Raw genomic sequence first — 20,650 nt, forward strand, 5'->3', positions numbered from 1 at the left:
TCTGTACTGCATGCAAGGGGTGTCAGGTTTGGACCTTATTCCCTGGATCATAGGGGAGATTTAATAAAGGTATTTAAAATTATGATGTGTTTAGGTAGAGTAGATGCAAGTAAGCTTTTCCCACTGAGGTAAGGAGAAATAAAAACAATGCACATGAGTTAAAGGTGAAGAGGAAAAGTTTAAAGGAAATATGAGGGGGAAGCTGTGGTGGTGAATGTGGGCTCAAAGTTAACAATAAAAAAGAATGTGGACAGGTACATGGATAGGAGGGGTACAGAGGGCTACGGACGGTGCAGGTCAGTGGGACTACTAGGGAGAATAATAGTTCAGCACAGACTAGAAGGGTTGAAGGGCCTCTTTCTGTACTGTAATGTTCTATGGTCAGAAGATTAGGTGAAATCAACAAGGTCAAGTACAGTTCTGTGGGGTTGTAGAGAATGTGGGGTGGGTGAACAAATATGTCAAAGTCCAAGGTGGTTGGACAAGTATAAAAGCAGTGTCTGATGCCTTTCTGGACAACGGTAAGTACCTGCTTCTGCACCACCTCTGGGTTCATGTTGGGCACCAGTCGAATGGAAAACTTTCCAATCACTTTCCTTGGAATGACTGTTTTACATCCTGTACCAGAAAAAGCCCCCTCAATTCCGTGCAAGGACAAAGATGGGTATCTCCAACTGTGCATCAGGATCTGTTCCTGGAAGCAAAACAAAATGAAAAATAAATCAATGATTTAACACAGTCCAGCTTCCTAAAGTAAACACAATGCAAAACAGGCCACCCTGGAGATCGCCAACAGAGGCAATTTAGTGAGCAGAAATATTTTGTGGACTTTCATCATGTAGTAGTCGGATGACAGACCACTCGGTTCACAGAAACACATCAAGTTCTAACAGCAAATTCTGGTGTCAGAATTCACGTAAAAACTGAGGAGGGGGGAAGAGAGAGAGGGAAGGGGAGGGGGGAGTGAGAGGAAGAGAGAGGGTAAGGAAGGGAGAGAGGGGAAGAAAGAGAGAGGGAGAGTGTAACAGAGTTCTGTGTTGTGTATTGGCCTATGTGTTGTGTGGTTTTAAGTTAAAAAGTGTCAGAGTGGGAGACGGACTGAGCATGTGCAGAAAATTATCAAAAAATTTCTGGACGGACAATAAACCCCCACTGGGTGGTGCGGTGGAATGGAAGGAGGCCAAGAGCATGAGTCATAGTCTGGCGGACAGTTTAGAATGTTGGGATTTCAAAAAGGGATGAACATTCCAAAGGCAGCCAGAAGGATCCAGACCAAGCCCATGGTTCCTCTCTCTGCAATCAACACAAGACAACTTCGAATTTTGTGCTCTCTCTCTCTCTCTCTCTCTCTCTCTCTCTCTCTCTCTCTCTCTCTCTCTCTCTCAATCAAAGATCTTTTGGCTTCAGTTTACCAAATGAACTGAATTTTGCTTCAGTTGAGAGTGAAGTTTTGTGAGTCTTGTGTGTTTTGTGTCTAAGTTTTTCTGTGGGCTGGTTGAAAATATAACTTAGACTTTAATTACATATGTTATATTTAGGCTGGGGAATTTATTAGTTTTACATTGTTATAGAAATTTGCATAGTAACCAGTGGGCATTATTACAAAAGGGGGGATTTTTAATTAAAGTTTGAAGGTGAATTTTTGTTAATAAAGTAATTGTTCATCTTTACCCCTGTGTGATTGCTGGTTTGATCTTGTAACATAATTTGGGGGTATAGTCCGGGATCAAACCAATTTGGAAGCTTTAGGGGCGATTGACTTGTGCTTAGTTATCAGTCGTCTGAGTTTGTCTCAACCTCCACCTTGAAATTAAAAATAAACGGTGAGAATATAAATCACCAGCAGAAAAACCAGCAACTATGAATATTGTCCAGTTCATAGCTAATCCTTCAGTGGTTAATTTAAAAATGGCGAAAAAGTCAGAACTGATGGTTATCGTTGGCAAGACTTTTTACAGTAAAAACTGGGATGAAAAAGAGGAAATTGCCTGAAAGATTGTTAAGCACTATGTAGGAAAGGGAGTATTTGAAGAAGCTGCATTAGAACGGAGAAAACTTCAGAGGAAGTAAAGTTGGCTTTGAGAAAACTCAAATTAGAGGAAAAAAGAGAGGCAGAAAGGAAAGCCAAATGGGAAGCAGTGAGGCATGCAGAAATGGAGGAAAGGGAGCCACAAGGGAGGAGAGAGCAGCCGCAAGGGAGAAGAGAGAGAAAGAATGGAAACATGAGCTTGAACTCGCTGAATTGAGGCAGACCCTAACCCAAGGAGAGGGAGAAGCCCAAAACCCACATGCTGGTCAGGAGGAGAGGTTTCTGGTCAGTAGATAAGTGTGGTTAGTTCCTCCATTTGAGGAGGCTGAAATAGATCAGTATTTTCAGCATTTTGAGAAAGTAGCTATAAATTTAAAATGGCCATCAGACCAGTGGTCACTCCTACTACAAAGTGTTCTTAAACAGAAAGCCCAACAGATGTATTTGTGTCTCACGGTACAACAAGCAGCTGATTGCGACTTTGTAAAGCAGGCTATACTCCGATCTTATGAACAAGTTCAACAGTCTTACAGACAAAAGTTCAGGAGTTTTAAAAAAGCAGCAATCCAATCTTACCTGGATTTTGCTTATAGGAAGGTTGTGTGTTTTGATCGGTGGTGTGCCGCAATGAAAGTCGAAAATAACTTTGATTTATTGAGGAAAATCATTCTGATTGAGGAGATTAAAAATTGTGTTCCTGACAACATTCAAGTGTACTTGGAAGAGAAAAAATAAAAACTTGGCAAGAATTGGCTAAATTCGCAGAGGAATATACTTTAACCCACAAGCCTAAGTGGACACCAGGGAAAATCTTTCACAGGAATACTGCTGATAATCCAAGTAGAGTAGAAAGAAAATCTAGAGTTGAGGTTAAAGGAAGAGAGGAAGAGAAATGGGTGAAGAAAATTTTTTCGAGTGTTATATGTGTGAAAATCATAGGGTAGTGATCATGGGAGATTTTAACTACCCACACATTGATTGGGATATCCATACGGTTAGAGGGCTGGATGGGCTGGAGTTCGTTAAATGTGTTCAGGATTGTTTTCTAAATCAGTTAGTAGAAGAACCGACTCGGGATGGTGTAATACTGGATCTCCTGTTAGGGAACGAGCTAGGTCAGGTAGCGGACTTTAATGTTGGAGAACCAATTGGGTCTAGTGATCATAATTCTGTTAGTTTTAGGGTAGTTTTAAGGAAGAGCAAGGAGAGGCCTAAAGTTGAGGTTCTGGATTGGAAAAGAGCAAATTTCGTAGGAATAAGAAGGGATTTGGAGAGTATTGAGTGGGACAGGATATTTTCAGGTAAGGATGTTAATGAAAAATGGAGGATATTCAAAAAAGAAATTTTGAGGGTACAGAGTAGTTATGTCCCAGTCTGGATCAAAGTAAAGGCTGGAAGTCATAGGGAGGCTTGGATTTCGAGGAATATTGGAAATTTGGTTAGGAGAAAAAGGGAGGTGTACAAGAGGTATAAAGAGCAGGGAGCTGAGAAGTTGAAGGAGGACTACAAGGAGTGTAGAAGGAATCTTAAGAAAGAAATTAGAAAGGCCAAAAAAAGGCATGAAGAGACTTTGGCTGATAGAGTAGAAATAAATCCAAAGGGTTTCTATAAGTACATTAAAAGTAAAAGATTAGTGAGAGATAAAATTGGACCCCTTGTAGATAGCAAGGGTAGGCTGAGTGAGAAGTCTGAGGAAATGGGGGAAATTTTGAATGATTTCTTTGCCTCGGTATTCACTAGGGAAAAAAATGTTGAACCAGTTGAAGTAAAGAAAAATAGTGGGGAGGTCATGAAGAATATAAGGATAACCGAGGAGGTAGTGATGGCTGTGTTAAAAAAGATAAAGGTGGATAAATCTCCCGGACCGGACAAAATATTCCCTAGGACACTCAGGGAGGCTAGTGGACAGTTAGTGGGGCCATTAACAGAGATATTTAGGATGTCACTGGCCACGGGGGTGGTACCAAAGGATTGGAGGGTGGCGCATGTGGTTCCTCTGTTTAAGAAAGGGTCCAAATGCAAACCTGGGAATTATAGGCCTGTAACTCTGACGTCTGTGGTGGGCAGGTTGATGGAAAGTGTTCTGAGGAATGCTATTTACAAATTTTTGGAGGTACAAGGATTGATAGGGAGTAATCAGCATGGTTTTGTCAGGGGTAGATCATGCTTGACAAACCTGATTGAGTTCTTCGAGAGGGTTACAAAAAAGGTTGATGAAGGGAAAGCTGTGGATGTTGTCTATTTAGACTTTAGTAAAGCTTTTGACAAAGTTCCCCACAGGAGGTTAGGAAAAAAGGTGGAGGCATTAGGTATAAATAAGGAGGTAGTGAAATGGATTCAGCAGTGGTTGGATGGAAGGTGTCAGAGAGTAGTGGTAGAAAATTGTTTGTCCAATTGGAGGCCGGTGACTAGTGGAGTTCCTCAGGGTTCGGTCCTGGGTCCATTATTATTTGTTATATATATTAACGATCTGGATGTAGGGGTGGAGAATTGGATAAGCAAGTTTGCGGATGACACAAAGATTGGTGGTGTTGTGGACAGTGAGTTAGATTACCGTAGATTAAAAGGTGATTTAGGAAGGCTGGAGGTGTGGGCTGAGAAATGGCTGATGGAAGTTAATACAGAGAAATGTGAGGTGCTGCATTTTGGAAAGGCAAATTTAAATAGGTCATATACATTGAATGGTAGACAATTGAGGAGTGCAGAGCAACAAAGGGATTTAGGAGTGATGGTAAATAGTACCCTCAAGGCTGATACTCAGGTAGATGGTGTGGTGAAGAAGGCATTTGGAATGTTGGCCTTCATAAATCGGAGTATTGAATTCAAGAGTAGGGAGGTTATGATGAAATTGTACAAGGCATTGGTGAGGCCAAATTTGGAGTACTGTGTACAGTTTTGGTCACCAAATTATAGGAAAGATATAAACAAAATAGAGAGAGTGCAGAGAAGGTTCACGAGAATGTTGACAGGATTTCAGGGTCTGAGTTACAGGGAAAGGTTGTGCAGACTGGGGCTTTTTTCTCTGGAGCGTAGAAGATTGAGAGGGTACTTGATAGAGGTGTTTAAGATTTTAAAAGGGACAGACAGAGTAAATGTGGAGAGGCTTTTTCAATTAAGAAAAGGGGAGATTCAAACTAGAGGACATGTTTAAGATTGAAGGGGGAAAATTAAAAGGGGAACATGAGGGGAAATTTCTTTACGCAGAGGGTGGTGGGGATGTGGAATGAGCTTCCGGCAGACGTGGTTGAGGCGGGATCATTGGTTACATTTAAGGAAAGACTGGATCGTTACATGGATAGGAGGGGACTAGAGGGGTATGGACCGGGTGCTGGTCAGTGGGACTAGGAGGGTGGGAATTTGCTACGGCATGGACTAGTAGGGCCTAACTGGCCTGTTCTGTGCTGTAAGCGGTTATATGGTTATATGGTTATTTGCTACTATTGTAAGAAGCCAGGATGCATAATAGCAAATTGTCCTGTACTGAAAAGGAAGAAAGAGAAAGGGGTGGTACCAACTGCCTGTGTTCAGAGTGAGAAAGTTAGGGATATTTTTAAACCATTCATGACTGAAGGTTTCATTTCAGTTAAAGAAGGATCCAATCAAGTGCCTGTTAAAATCCTGCTGGATACTGGAGCAGCCCAATCGCTTGTATTAAGCAACATTTTGAATTTTGGTGAGGAGACCGATACTGGGGATGTGAATTTAATTAAAGGCATTGGTGGTGAACGAGAGCCTTATCCTTTGCATAGAATAGTGATGAAATCAGATTTAGTTAATGGCCCAGTTACGATAGGGATAAGATCAAGTATGCTGGTAGATGGAGTTTCTCTTTTATAAAACCACACAGCACAGAACAGGCAAGTTCGGCCCTACTAGTCCATGCCATAACAAATCCCCACCCTCCTAGTCCCACTGACCAGCACCCGGTCCACACCCCTCCAGTCCTCTCCTCTCCATGTAACTATCCAGTCTATCCTTAAATGTAACCAATGATCCCGCCTCAACCACGTCTGCCAGAAGCTCATTCCACATCCCTACCACCCTTTGCGTAAAGAAATTTCCCCTCATGTTCCCCTTATAATTTTCCCCCTTCAATCTTAAACCATGCCCTCTAGTTTGAATCTCCCCCACTCTTAATTGAAAAGGCTTATCCACATTTACTCTGTCTGTCCCTTTTAAAATCTTAAACACCTCTATCAAGTCCCCTCTCAATCTTCTACGCTCCAGAGAAAAAAGCCCCAGTCTGCACAACCTTTCCCTGTAACTCAAACCTTGAAATCCTGTCAACATTCTCGTGAACCTTCTCTGCACTCTCTCTATTTTGTTTATATCTTTCCTATAATTTGGTGACCAAAATTGTACACAGTACTCCAAATTTGGCCTCACCAATGCCTTGTACAATTTCATCATAACCTCCCTACTCTTGAATTCAATACTCCGATTTATGAAGGCCAACATTCCAAATGCCTTCTTCACCACACCATCTACCTGAGTATCAGCCTTGAGGGTACTATTTACCATCACTCCTAAATCCCTTTGTTGCTCTGCACATCTCAATAGCCTACCATTTAATGCATATAACCTATTTAGATTTGCCTTTCCAAAATGTAACACCTCACACTTATCTGTATTAAATTCCATCAGCCATTTCTCAGCCCACACCTCCAGCCTTCCTAAATCACCTTTTAATCTACAGTAATCTTCCTCACTGTCCACAACACCACCAATCTTTGTATCATCTGCAAACTTGCTTATCCAATTCTCCACCCTTACATCCAGATCGTTAATATATATAACAAACAATAGTGGACCCAGGACCGATCCCTAAGGAACTCCACTAGTCACCATCCTCCAATTGGACAAACAATTTCCTACCACTACTCTCTGACACCTCCCATCCAACTATTGCTGAATCCATTTCACTACCTCCTTATTTATACCTAATACCTCCATCTTTCTTCCTAACCTTCTGTGGGGAACTTTGTCAAAAGCTTTACTAAAGTCTAAATAGACAACATCCACAGCTTTCTCTTCATCAACCTTTTTTGTAAGCCCCTCGAAAAACTCAATCAGGTTTGTCAAGCATGATCTACCCCTGACAAAGCCATGCTGATTACTCCCTAGCAATCCCTGTACCTCCAAATATTTGTAAATACCATCCCTCCGAACACTTTTCATCAACTTGCCCACCACAGACGTCAGACTCATGGGCCTATAATTCCCAGGTTTACATTTGGACCCTTTCTTAAACAGCGGAACTACATGCGCCACCCTCCAATCCTTAGGCACTACCCCCGTGGCCAGTGACATCCTAAATATCTCTGTTACTGTTCCCTGAGTGTCCTTGGGAATATTTTGTCCGGTCCCGGAGATTTATCCACCTTTATCTTTTTCAACACAGCCATCACTACCTCTTCAGTTATCCTTATATGCTTCATGACCTCCCAATTATTTTTCTTTGCTTCAACTGGTTCAATGTTTTTTTCCCTAGTGAATCATTCAAAATTTCCCCTATTTCCATCCAGCCTACCCTCGCTATCTACAAGGAGTCCAATTTTATCCCTCACTAATCTTTTACTTTTAATGTACCTATAGAAACCCTTTGGATTTATTTTTACTCTGTCTGCCAAAGCCTCTTCGTGCCTTTTTTTGGCATTTCTAATTTCTTTCTTAAGATACCTTCTACACTCCTTGTAGTCCTCCTTCAAATTGTCAGCTCCCTGTTCTTTATACATCTTGTACACCTCCTAACCAAATTTCCAATATTCCTCAAAAACCAAGCCTCCCTATGACTTCCATCCTTTACTTTGATCCAGACTGGGACATAACTACTCTGTACCCTCAAAATTTCTTTTTTGAATATCTTCCATTTTTCATTTACATACTTACCTGAAAATATCCTGTCCCACTCAATACTCCCCAAATCCCTTATTCCTTCGAAATTTGCTCTTCTCCAATCCAGAACCTCAACTTTAGGCCCCTCCTTGCTCTTCCCTAAAAATACCCTAAAACTAACAGAGTTATGATCACTAGACCCAATTTGTTCTCCAACATTAATGTCCGATAGCTAACCTAGCTCGTTCCCTAACAGGAGATCCAGTATTACACCGTCCCGAGTCGGTTCTTCTACTAATTGATTTAGAAAACAATCTTGAACACATTAACGAACTCTAGCCTATCCAGCCCTCTAACTTTATGGGTATCCCAATCAATGTGAGGGAAGTTAAAATCTCCCATGATCTCTACCTTATGATTCTCACACATATACGTTATCTCCCTACAAATTTGTTCCTCTAATTTTCTTGGCCCATTTGATGGTCTGTAATACACCCCTATTAGCACCCTCATGCCTCCTTCACTCCTCAATTCCACCCAAACAGCCTCACTGGACCATCCCTTCAGACCATCCTGCCACCTCACGGCAGTAATGTCCTCCTTAACAAGCAGAGCAACGCCTCCCCCTTTTTTACCCCCTGATCTATCACATCTAAAACAAATGTATCCTGGAATATTAAGTTGCCAGTCCTGCCCCTCCTGTAGCCAGGTCTCACTAATTGCCTTAATATCATGACCCCAAGTATCTGTCCATGCTCTAAGCTCATCTATCTTGTTCACTATGCTTCTTGCATTAAAATATATGCATTTCAGAGAATGACCCTCACATATATTCTCTTTTCTACCTTTTACCCTAATCTCCATCCTACCTTTGTTATCGTTATTATTCCTATCTAGGTGGCCATGCTCCCTTGACACTGCTCTCACACTCTGTCCCCAACCCCCTGCCAAACTAGTTTAAACCTTCCCCCACAGCTCTAGCAAATCTGCTTGCCAGCACATTGATCCCCCTCCATTTCAAGTGGAGTCCGTCCCTTTTGTACAGGTCCGACCTTCCCCAGAAGAGATCCCAATGATCCAAAAATCTTATCCCTTGCCCCCTGCACCATCTCTTTAGCCACGCATTCATCCTCCACATCCTCCTATTTCTACCCTCACGAGCGCATGGCACCAGCAGCAATCCAGAGATTACTACCTTGGAGGTCCTGTTTTTTAACTTCCTACCTAATACCACATAATCCTGTTTCAGGACCCCATCCCCACTTCTAACTAAGTCATTGGTCCCCACATGGACCACGACTTCTGGCTGTTCTCCTTCCCCTTGCAGAATGCTATGAACTCGATCAAAGATATCCCTGACCCTGGCACCAGGGAGACAACAGACCAACCTGGATCCCTGATCTTGTCCCACAAACCTTCTCTGTCCCTTTGACTAACGGGTCCCCAACTACAAGTATCCTGTTCTTATCCCTCCTTCCCTTCTGAACCCCAGGGGCAGCCCCTGTGCCAGAGACCTGACCCCCACGACTCGTCCCCAATAGGCTATTCCCCCCAGCAGTATCCAATGCAGAATACATGTTGCTGAGTGGCACTTCCACAGGGGTACTCTGCACAGGTACTCTCCCTCCTTTCCTCACAGTTACCCAATTCCCTGACTCCTGCCTTCTAGGGGTGACTGTCTCCCTGTAACTCTTCTCTATCACTGTCTCTGCTTCCCTTATGATCCTCAGTTCATCCAACTGCAGCTCAAGCTCCCTAACATGGTCACTCATAATATGCAATTGGATGCACCTTTTGCAGGTGTAGTCTTCAGGAACAGCTGTGCTGTTAAGGAATGATTTAGCAGAGGGTAAAGTCATACCTGCAGTGAAACTCACAAGTAAGCTATTGGTTTATGAGTCCAAAAAGGATTTGGAAATCTACCCTGAGTGAGCCATTACTAGAGGTAGAGGTCTGTGATGATCCTGTACTTGAGGCAAGCATTGAGGACAAACTAAGGATCCAGCTTTGCTGTTGTCAAGAGAAGAATTAATAGCCAGACAAAAGCATGATCCTGATCATGCTGGGATAAGAGATAAGATTCTGTCTAACCAGAAAATTGAAACTGTGCCAGGTTACTTTGTTCAAGATGGAATATTGATGAGAAAGTGGAGACTATAAGTGATACCTGCTAGTGAAAACTGGGCAGTAGTAAGGCAATTTGTAATTCCCAAAACTTACAGGAATGAAATATTAAAGTTGGCTCATAGTACACCTTTAGGACATCATCTTGGAGTGAAGAATATGATAGAAAAGATAAGGAAACAGTTTTATTGGTCAAAATTAAGGAAGGATGTTGTTATCTTTTGTAGAACCTGACACACTTGTCAACTGGTGGGCAAGCCCAAGCAAGGACCATCAGTGGCACTTTTACAACCTATCCCTGCTATCGGGGAGCCCTTCTCGAAAGTGATAGTGGATTGTGTTGGCCCATTGCCAAAAACCAAGGTGGGAAATGAATATTTGTTAACACTCATGTGCATTGCTTCAAGGTTTCCAGAGGCTATTCCCCTGAGAAACATTAAAGCAAAGGTGATTGTGAAGGCTATGCTAAAATTTTTCACACTGTTTGTCTCACCAAATGAAATTCAATCGGACCAAGGGAGTAATTTTATGTCTGGAATATTTCAAGTGTGTGAGAGTGTGAGAATGGTGTATGAATTGGGAGCCCATCAAATTGTGTCATCTGCCTATCATCCTGAAAGCTAAGGGGCCTTTGAAAGGTTCCATTTAACTGTGAAAAATATGATGAGGGCTTATTGCATGGAAAATAATAAAGATTGGGATGAAGGAATCCATTTGTTATTGTTTGGTGTTAGAAAGGCAACTCATGAGTCTCTTGGCTTTAGTCCATTTGAGTTGGTGTTTGGTCATGAAGTCAGGGGTCCAGTACTATTGTTGAAGGAACAGTGGATACATAATGATATACAATCAAATCTATTGGATTATGTTTTCAAATTTAAAAACAGATTACATCAATCTTGCGAGATGGCAAGGAAAAATTTAAAAACTGCTCAGGGAAAAATGAAAATTCGGTATGATCAAAAAGCAAAAATTTTGGATATTAAATCTGGCAACAAAGTATTGGTTTTGTTTCCAATGCTGTCAAACCTTTGAGAGCTCAGTTTTCAGGAACATATAAGGTGAAATCAAAAATTAACCAGGTCACCTATGTCATTGAGATGCCTGATCATCAAAGAGAGAACAGGTCTGTCACGTGAACATGCTTAAACTTTACTTTGAGAAAATGACTGAGGAGGAGACCAGGATTCCAACTAAGGCACTAGTTATAGAGGAAAGTAAGGAGGAGATAATTTTCGTGGAAGGTCATGGAGCACAGAAAGTGATAAGCCCCAGGCTGGAAAATTCTATAATTTTGCAAAACTTATTAATGCATTTGACTAAATCAGAAAGGGAAGAAATGAAGACATTACTTATAAAATTTAAGGATATATTCCCAGATGTTCCAAGAAGAACTACTATGGCTTGTCATGATGTGGAGGTCAGTGATGCTAAGCTTATTAAGCAATATCCTTACCAAGTTAATCAAGAAAAGAGCAGATTGTTGGATCAAAAGGTGGATTATATGCTCAAAAATGACATCATCAGAAAATCAAGTTCAAATTGGAGTTCACCCTGTGTTCTGGTGCCTAAACTCAATTAGGTTTTGGTGAGAGTGAAAGGGCTTCTTGAACCAGTTCAATGAACAGCCAATTTACTGGTTAGCCAATGTGAAAAGGGCTATTGCTGATCCATTTCAAATCGTCTCCAATGTGAACAGGCGACCCAGTATGCCGGTCCCATTAATGGCACCCTGATGACGTTCATGCATGTGTAGGAGGATCTTAAAGAGGCAGGGAATGGAATGAGAAAAAGCTGAGATCACAGCAGAGAACACTGTTAACTAGCATGAGGAGAGAGTGCAAGATGAGAACAACTGGAACATGTAGGAATGACCACAAACAGTCCTCATGAAATATTTGTGGTATAGAGCAAAAACAATCCTCAGTTACTTTTAGCAGTTCTGATGGTTGGGTGGCCAGATACCATTTTAACACATGTTTCATTGCGGGTGCAACTTTCCCAAAATTGTTTGTGTTTTATACCTTTTAACACTTTCCCAGGCTCACTATCTCACTATAAAGTGTATGTATGTGATTGTGAGCATCTATGTGAGTGTGTGAGCATGTGTGAGTGTGTGAGCATGTGTGAGTGTGTGTCTGTGTGTGGGAGTGTGAGTGTGTGAGTGTGTGAGCGTGTGTGTAGGTGTGTTGTGTGAGTGTGTGTATATATGAGTGTGAGATTGTGTATGTGAGCGAGAGTGTGAGGGTGTGTGTGAGTGTGAGAATGTGTGTGTGAGTGTGAGTGCGTGATCATGAGTGTGTGAGAGTGTGCATGTGTGTGAGTGTGTGTAAGCGTGCATGTGAGTGTGTGTATGTGTGAGAGTGTGTGGGTGTGTGAGAATGTGTGTGTGGGTTGGTGTGAGTGTGTGTGTGAGAGTGTGTGTGTGAGTGCGCGAGTGTGTGTGTGAGAGTGTGTGAGAGAGTGTGTGAATGTGTGGGTGTGTGAGAGTATGTGTGAGTGTGAGTGTGAGCGTGAGTGTGTGAGGGTGAGTGAGTGTGTGAGTGTGTGTGTAGGTGTGTTGTGTGAGTGTGTGTATATATGTGTGTGTTTGTGTATGTGAGCGAGGGTCTGAGGGTGTGTGTGAGTGTGAGAGTGTGTGAGTGAGTGGATGAGCATGTATGTGTGTGTGTGAGAGTATGTGGGTGTGTGAGAGTGTGTGTGAGTGTGTGGGTGTGTGAGAGTGTGTGTGTGAGTGTGTTGGTGTGAGTGTGTGTGAGAGAGTGTGTGTGAGAGTGCGTGAGTGTGTGTGAGAGTGTGTGAGAGAGAGTGTGAGTGTGTGAGAGTGTGTGTGAGAGTGTGTGAGTGTGTGCGTGTGTAAGAGTGTGTGAGAGAGTGTGTGTGAGTGTGTGTGTGAGTGTGAGAGTGTGTGTGAAAGTGTGTGTGAGTGTGTGTGTGAGTGTGTGTGTGAGTGTGAGTGTGTGTGAAAGTGTGTGTGAGTGTGTGTGTGAGTGTGTGTGTGAGTGTGAGTGTGTGAGAATCCGTGAGTTTGAGTGTGTGTATGGATATGTGAGTGTGTGTCTGTGAGTATGAGTGTATATGTGTGTGAGAGTGTGTATGAGTGTGAGTGTGTGAGCGTGAGTGTGTGTAGGCGTGTTGTGTGAGAGTGTGTGGGTGTGTAATTGTGAGAGTGTGTGTGAGTGTGTGGGTGTGTGAGAATGTGTGTGTGTGAGTGTGTGTGTGAGAGTGTGATAGTGTGTGGGTGTGAGTATGGATATGTGAGTGTGTGAGTGAGAATGTGTGTGAGTGTGTGTGTGTGTGAGAGTGTGTATGAGAGTGAGTGCATGAGTGTGTGTGTAGGCATGTTGTGTGAGAGTGTGTGGGTGTGTGATTGCGAGAGTGTGTGTGAGTGTGTGGGTGTGTGAGACTGTGTGTGAGAATGTGTGTGTGAGTGTGTGTGAGTGTGTGTGTGAGTGTGTTGGTGTGAGTGTGTGTGTGAGAGTGTGATAGTGTGTGAGTGTGAGTATGGATATGTGAGTGTGTGGGTGTGAGTGTGTGTTTGTGTGAGTGTGTGTTTGCGTGAGAGTGTGTGAGAGTGTTTGTTTGTGTGAGAGTTTGTGTGAGAGTGTGTGTGAGAGTTTGTGTGAGAGTGTGTGAGAGTGTGTGTGAGAGAGAGTGTGTGGGTGTGTGTGTGTGTGAGAGCGTGTGTGTGAGAGCGTGTGTGTGAGAGTGTGTTGGTATGAGTGTGTGTGTGTTGGTGTGAGCGTGTTTGTGTGTGTGTGTGTGTGTGTGTGTGTGTGTGTGTGTGTGTGTGTGTGTGTGTGTGTGTGTGTGTGTTGGTGTGAGTGTGATACTGGGTTGGTTATGTGAAAGGGCACAGAACTGATTTTTCCTAGTCCAGTGTGAACAGCCCTATAGTATTTCAAAACAGCTCATTCACACACCAATTTAGCGGGTTACCAATGTGAAAAGGCCTTCTGCCATCTTATTTTAGACACCCCCACCTTCTGACCACCTACCCCTCATAATTTTATAAACCTCTCCAACCTCAGCCTCCTGTGCTCAAGTAAAAGCAATCCTAGATAAAATATCTACACAAAGAAACGCTGGAGAAACTCTGCAGGACGTGCAGTACCCTTCATGCAGCAAAGATAAAGATACATTTCCAACATTTCGGGTTGAGGCCTTCAGCAAGGTACGAGCTAAATGCAGACAGGTGCCTAAATAAAATGGTGGGGGGGGAGGGGCAGGGAAGAGCACAGGGTCATAGGCAAGAGGTCATAGGTGAGCACAAGGAATAAAGCTGAGGTGATCTGGACAGGGAAAGGGGTGGGGGGGCTGGAGGAAAGGAGACAGATGGATGGGGAAGAGAAGTGTAATGGTATGGATTGTATATGCTAATTGGCTCAGGCTAGCCCATCCCCTGATGACACTCTTACCTGGACTCCTCCCCTGGGACCCAGGCCATAAAGGTCAGGCTACCTTTCCCTTCCCTGCACTTCCCTGGTCTGGATCCGGCCCAGCTCAAGTCTTCTGTGCAATAAAGCCTATTGTTCCCCTCAAGTCTTTGTCATTGCAATTATTGGGACAACTGATAGTGCCCAACAAGAGGGAAACAGGGGAGTGGTTTTTAGAAACTGCGGAAGTTGATACCACCTGGCTGGAAGGTGCCCAGACAGAATTTTAGGTGTGGTTCCTTCAGTTTGTGGGTGGCCTCAGTTTGGTAATGCATGAGGGCATGGACAGACATGTCAGCGTGGGAATGGGGTGTAGAATTGAAATAATCGGACATATTTCCTCTTCTGCCATCCCACACATATCCACCATGTCTGTGGGCCCATGCTCCTCCTCGAAGTAACCTTTTTTTTAAACACGGGGGGTGGTGGGTATATGAAAGCTGCCAGAGGAGGTGGGTGAGGTTGAGGAAAAACTGGACAGATACATGGGTAGGATGGATTTCAAGGGATATGTGCCAAATGGATGTATGTGGGACCAGAGTAGGTGAGACATCGTCATCAGTGTGGCCAAGAATATAGAACCACCACAGGGTGTGGTGCCAGAATTGCCCACAATATTCCCAATGACTTGCGCTGCAAATTCACATTGAACCAAGATGCAACTGAAAAAGGTTGTCAGGAATGTAGCTACTAAATACGAGTTGCATACCTAATCAAATTTCTATAAATGTACCTTTGTGGTGTGCAACAGATGGCAGGTGCCCACATCCTTGCAGTAATCTTCAATATCAAAGTCAATTTTTTCGTACAAACACTTTTCCTCCTCTGTAAGTGGTGCCACCGAATTATAAATACCAGGAACAAGGATCTTTCCATTCCTGTCCACTAATTTGCCTAATTAAAGAAAGAGATTTTGCTAAAGCTGTTGGCAGATCTATCCTACAAAGTCACAATGTTTTGTACAGTCAGTGCGACAAAGCAAAATCAACATAAGATCCAAAACAGTCTGGGAAAAGGCTGATTCACACTGTTTGAAGTTCTACACGACACATGCAGGAGTGTGTTCAGGAAATATCATTCCTTGCAAGCATGACAAAAGCAAAAATAGATGGAGAAAAAGCACAAATGCAAATATAATGTTTTTGTTGCTCGAATCATTTTGGTGAATGTGTGCGAACTGAAACAATAAGATGCCAAATTCAGTGTTATGACTGTCCATGCTTCAACCCACAGTCTCTCTGATAGGTGGCTACACTTGGCTGACGTACCCAAGTGAACAACTTGAAGGGTTCCAGTTTTGGCTCCACCCAAGCTGCTAACTTAAATTTGTACTCTTTCAGTGGAGCTCAGGAGCTGGAATCATTTTGGGAAGAGAAGCAGTCCACACAACTCATTTCTGCATCAATATTTATCTCCTAATCAGCACCACATTCTTTCAAAGAGCTTCTGTACACTTTGGCTGTTACACTTCAATAGACGTTTAAGTAGCTGCAAAACACTTCTGAACTTTTGGTTCCTGAACCTTTCCATACTTTTACTAGTTTACAATTAACTGCAGTTTTGTTTGCTCAGCTTTTGAACAATGCACTTAAAAATGTACTGCTTATTTACGGCACAGACCGCACACAGTAGAATATTGTTGGTAATTGCATTTGAAAGAAGAAAGCAAGATTACAAGATTCAAATGCAGAAATAGGCTCATCAGGTCTGCCCTGCCATTCTAATCATGAGCTGATCCATCCTCCCATCCAGCCCCACTCCCCAGCTTTCTCCACATAAACCTTGATGTCCTGACTAATCAAATACCTGTCAATCTCTGCCTTAAATACACCCAATTACCTCACTTCCACAACATGTTCCATAGACTCACGACCCTCTGACTAAATAAATTTTAAATTGACACCCCTTTATCCTAAAGTTGTGCCCTCTTATCTGAGACTTCCCTACCATGGGAAACATCCTTGCCGCATCTACTTTATCCAGGCAAGGTTGTTTCCCATGGTAGGGGAGTCCAGAAAGCCTCATGTAATTATTGTTAAATTTGGGATGCTGTGAAAGAGAAAGGGTAAAGAACACTGTCCATTCATTGATCACAGCAACTTCTTTCAAGATACCACTGTGCTTGATGCCCCTTCCCCATCAATGAAATAGTGGCAGCAAAGTTAACATCCTTTAACGTGTATTGCAGGTAATAGATTCATTGGCTTGCAGATGGCAAAAATTTACAGACCGTTATTCATCAATGAGCAGGTATGAGCCATTAATTACAAACTTGAATTGGCTACCATCAGCCCAGTCCATTCAATATAACCCAAGATAAGAGATAAGAGCAGAATTAAGCCATTCAGCCCATCGACTGAGTGATGAACTCTTACCCATTAAATACATCAGGTCAGTCATTGCTTCATGCACAGTCCCACCAAAGACACCGGAGTGCAGATCCTTATTGGAGCATTCAACCTGGATGTGAGAACCATGAGGTGTTAGCACATGACACTTCTGTATTTCTCTGCCCTAACCTCATACACATCTGTAGTTCTTTTAACCTGAGTATTTGCTCCGAAACTTTAATTTGAAGCCTCTAGATGTGATGGCAAGGTCATCAACCTGACACCTCCGTTCCCTCCCTCGGCCTGTGGTGAAGGCTGAAGCTGATAAAGATACAAATGATCCTCAGTGTTCATGCATTCTATCAGTAGACCCTTAATAGGAGCCCAGACTCAGTACATTAACCATTCTTGCTCTTAACAAAAAAGATAGCAACTGGTCATTCAATACAGTTTCACTGCAATGACATTGTTTACTTCAATATTTTAGTCTGACAAATTGTTCCTTTGCATTACATAGCGACAATGGAAGCACTGTATCACTACGGACACCTCTGAATGCTCAAACACCTTTGTTAGGACAAAACAACTCACACAGTTGGTCTTCCAGCTTTGATATCAGGGAACCCTACCAACCAAATGTTGTTGCAACAGCTGACTGGGTGCACAAATATTCCAATTATTGATACACAAAGCAAATCTGCTGGTGACCAGATGATACGAAGGTTGGAGGTGTTGTGGATAGTGTAGTAGGATACAACAGGATATAGACAGGATGTAGAGTTGGGTGGAAAAGTGGCAGATGAAGTTCAATCTGGATAAGTATGAGGTGATGCATTTTGGAAGGACAAACCAGAAGACTGAGAACAGAGTTAATGGTCGGTTACTTAACAGTGTGGATGAACAGAGGGACCTTGGGGTGCAAACCCATAGATCCCTCTAGGTTGATGCACAGGTTGATAGGATTTTAAGAAGGCCTCTGGGATACTGGGTTTCATTAATCAATGGATTGAGTTCAATAGTTGGGAGGTAATGTTGAAACTCTAGAAATCTCTGGTGAGACCACACTTAGAATATTGTGTTCAGTTCTGGTCACCTTATTACAGGAAGGATGTGGAAGCTGTGGAGAGGGTGCAGAGGAGATTTACCAGAATGTTGCCAGGATTGGAAAACCTCTCTTATGAGGCAAGGTTAGGAGAGCTGGGACTTTTCTCTTTAGAGTGTAGAAAGATGAAAGGAGACTTAATAGAGGTCTACAAGATTATGAGAAGCATAGACAGGGTGGACGGCCAGCTCTTGTTTCCCAAGGTAGTAGCAGCTAATACCAGAGGACATGTGTACAAAGTGAAGGGAGGGAAGTTTAGGGGAGATGTCAGGGGTAAGTTTTGTTTACACAGAGAGTTGGGTGGGGTCCTGGAACATATTGCCAGGGACAGTGGTGGAGGCTGAAATAATAGGGGCATTTTAGAGACTGTAAGGATGAAAGGAAAATAGAGAGTTATAATGTAGATAGGGTTTAGCTTTTTTTGGTAGGTCTACATGGGTCTGCACAACATTGTGGGCTGAAGGGTCTGTAATGTGATGTAATGTTCTATGACCATGCTTGATGTGGTAAGTGACAAAAATAGGTCTGTTCTTGATGCTTCCATGATCTCAGTTACAATGGTGCAAAACAATTCAGCTGCAGGGATCGGAAAAGGGAAGTCCAGAGACAACAGATGCTGGAACCATGAGCAAACAAGGAGTTGCTGGAGGGCCTTGGTGGGACAGGCAGCACCTAGGGGTAGACATGGTCAGTCAACATTTCAGAACTAAAGTACAAAGGGGTGATATTACATAGATCAAGGTAAAGAAGAAATGGAAACAGCAGCCATGGATTTACCTAAAATCAGAAAAAAATTGCTCTCCAGGAGAAACACAATGCAACGTTTTTCAAGTGTATGTTTGATCTCATCCTGGCAGGGAATGGGGCCGAGGACAGACAGACTCTGTAGGAATGGTTGGGGAATTGGGAGATGGAGGGACTTTCTGTGGTTACAGTGGGAAGTGCCTCAGTAGTGGTGGAGGGTGGCTGGGAGCGAAGAGTGGACCATGGAGCCTTGGAGACACTGATCCCTGCGAGAAGAGAGTAAGGGTGCAGAACGGAAGGTGGAACTGGTGGGAACACACTGACGTTGGCATGTGTTGAAGGATAAAGTCTCAGATGTGGACGCTGGTGGAATGGAAAGTGAGGAACAGAAGGATTCTGTCCTTGTTTTGCCTGGGGGCTGGTGGGGATGAGGGGGAAGGCAGAAGTGTGAGAAATGGAGGTACGAGTGAGGGGGAACACGTTTATTAGAGAAAGAGGGCATTTTGCATGTTGTGGAGTGGAAGGCCTCAGAGTGGTGGAGGTATCTGAAGTCTGGTTTGACGTAAGCCATTAACGAGGCCTTGCATTAAGTCTACTCCCACCCCATTGTGGACCAGCAGCCTTGTGCTCTGTGGACGGTGCAGTTTGTTATAAACTGGTCCTGTTAATTCCAAAACCTATCACTGCTTGCAATATACATCATATCAGGCGTTATGGAGACTGACTTTCACATTCATGCCTCATATCCACATTATTCGGCAACTCACTCTCCATGATCTCATTGAATGGCGGAGCAGTCTCGACGGGTGGATGACCAACTCCTGCTCCTAGTTCTTATGTTCTTATCATCTTTTTGATAATTTAATATGCAGACAATGAACCCCGAAACAGCTGGAGAGTGAAAGAAAAATTGCTGGCACATAGATAATGTATACAAACCAAAGGGAAAGAGGAACGGAAGACTGTACCTCCAGCAAAAAGGTGCTGATGCCCCGGAGACCATATGTTAAACAGGGCTTCTTCTTGCCTAGCCAGTAGTTATCAGAAATACAAAAAAATTCCACACCCTTGAAGAAAGTGTCTTTGCGGCTGTATACCAGGTCATCAAGACCTTCAGAGCCAGATTCTTCCATTCCTTCCAAGCAGAACTTGATATTGACTGGAATCTCCTGCAGAAAGTTCAAAGGCACATCTTTTCCATCAGTCGAATTTACTGCTTTTGCAAAGGCTGGTTCAAGCATCAAATCTTTTGGGCTGTGCCATCTAGAGATAAGGCATTACAGCCACATCAAAGAGCCAAATATTAAAGCTAAACCTCATTACCTGATGTAGTTTCTGAAACGCTTCGATACAATTCAGCCATCCCAACACCGGTCCTTTGTCATCAGTGGAACCTCTTCCATACAACTTTCCTAAAAAATTGCAAATGTTAGAATTCTTTATTGGTGTGGGAATGCAAACAGTAAATAATATGGAAAACACCAGCATCAATACATCATACTGCATTAGATATACTGCATATAAATGACCATCTCCACCTACGTGCCTTAATCAAGCATTTTGTATGACAAAAAGTGAGGAGTGAAATAACTACATGTTGGAGTTCCAAGTAACAAATTAACCTATCACAATACTGTTACAAAAATGTTCCAATACTTACATAACCATTGCAATTTAATTGTGACTGCAAACTGAAACCAACTTGTACAGGTTAAGCATTGTTTGGAATGAAGCAGAGAGACATAAGAAGGGGAAAGAAGTCTTCCAAAGGTCCATACGCACCCATACACAGCACAGCTAAAACATTTCAGGCCTTAAATGAGTGTCGGCCTCATCAGCAACAATGACAAGTTGCCCTTCAGAGAAGAGGTGGAACATCTCGTGGTATGGTGTGAGAAACAGCTCGAGTCTCAACGTGGACAAGACAAAGAAGAAGGTCGTGGACTTCAGGAGGACCAGGAATGACCAACTTCCACTACACACCAACATCTCCGTAGTAGAGAGAGTGGAGAGCACCAAGTTCCTTAAGTTCACTTAACTACTAACCTATCGT

The 20,650-nt window shown here is 42.9% G+C and overlaps 1 protein-coding gene across 5 annotated transcripts in view; it reads right to left on the minus strand.

Moving 5' to 3' along the window:
• LOC138755051 (cytosolic non-specific dipeptidase-like) overlaps window positions 1–20,650 on the minus strand; it is a 51,488-nt gene that overhangs the window by 13,445 nt on the left and 17,393 nt on the right. For all 5 annotated transcript variants that reach the window (XM_069920226.1, XM_069920225.1, XM_069920228.1 and 2 more), the window contains 5 exons: window positions 19,921–20,009; window positions 19,566–19,766; window positions 16,797–16,881; window positions 15,155–15,315; window positions 530–694 (listed from right to left, as the gene is read on the minus strand). In XM_069920226.1, coding sequence (XP_069776327.1) covers window positions 530–694; window positions 15,155–15,315; window positions 16,797–16,881; window positions 19,566–19,766; window positions 19,921–20,009 — 701 coding nt within the window. The remainder of the gene's footprint in view (window positions 1–529; window positions 695–15,154; window positions 15,316–16,796; window positions 16,882–19,565; window positions 19,767–19,920; window positions 20,010–20,650) is intronic.

This window comes from Narcine bancroftii, chromosome 2 (assembly GCF_036971445.1).
Source record: "Narcine bancroftii isolate sNarBan1 chromosome 2, sNarBan1.hap1, whole genome shotgun sequence".
NCBI classification, from domain to species: Eukaryota; Metazoa; Chordata; class Chondrichthyes; order Torpediniformes; family Narcinidae; genus Narcine; species Narcine bancroftii.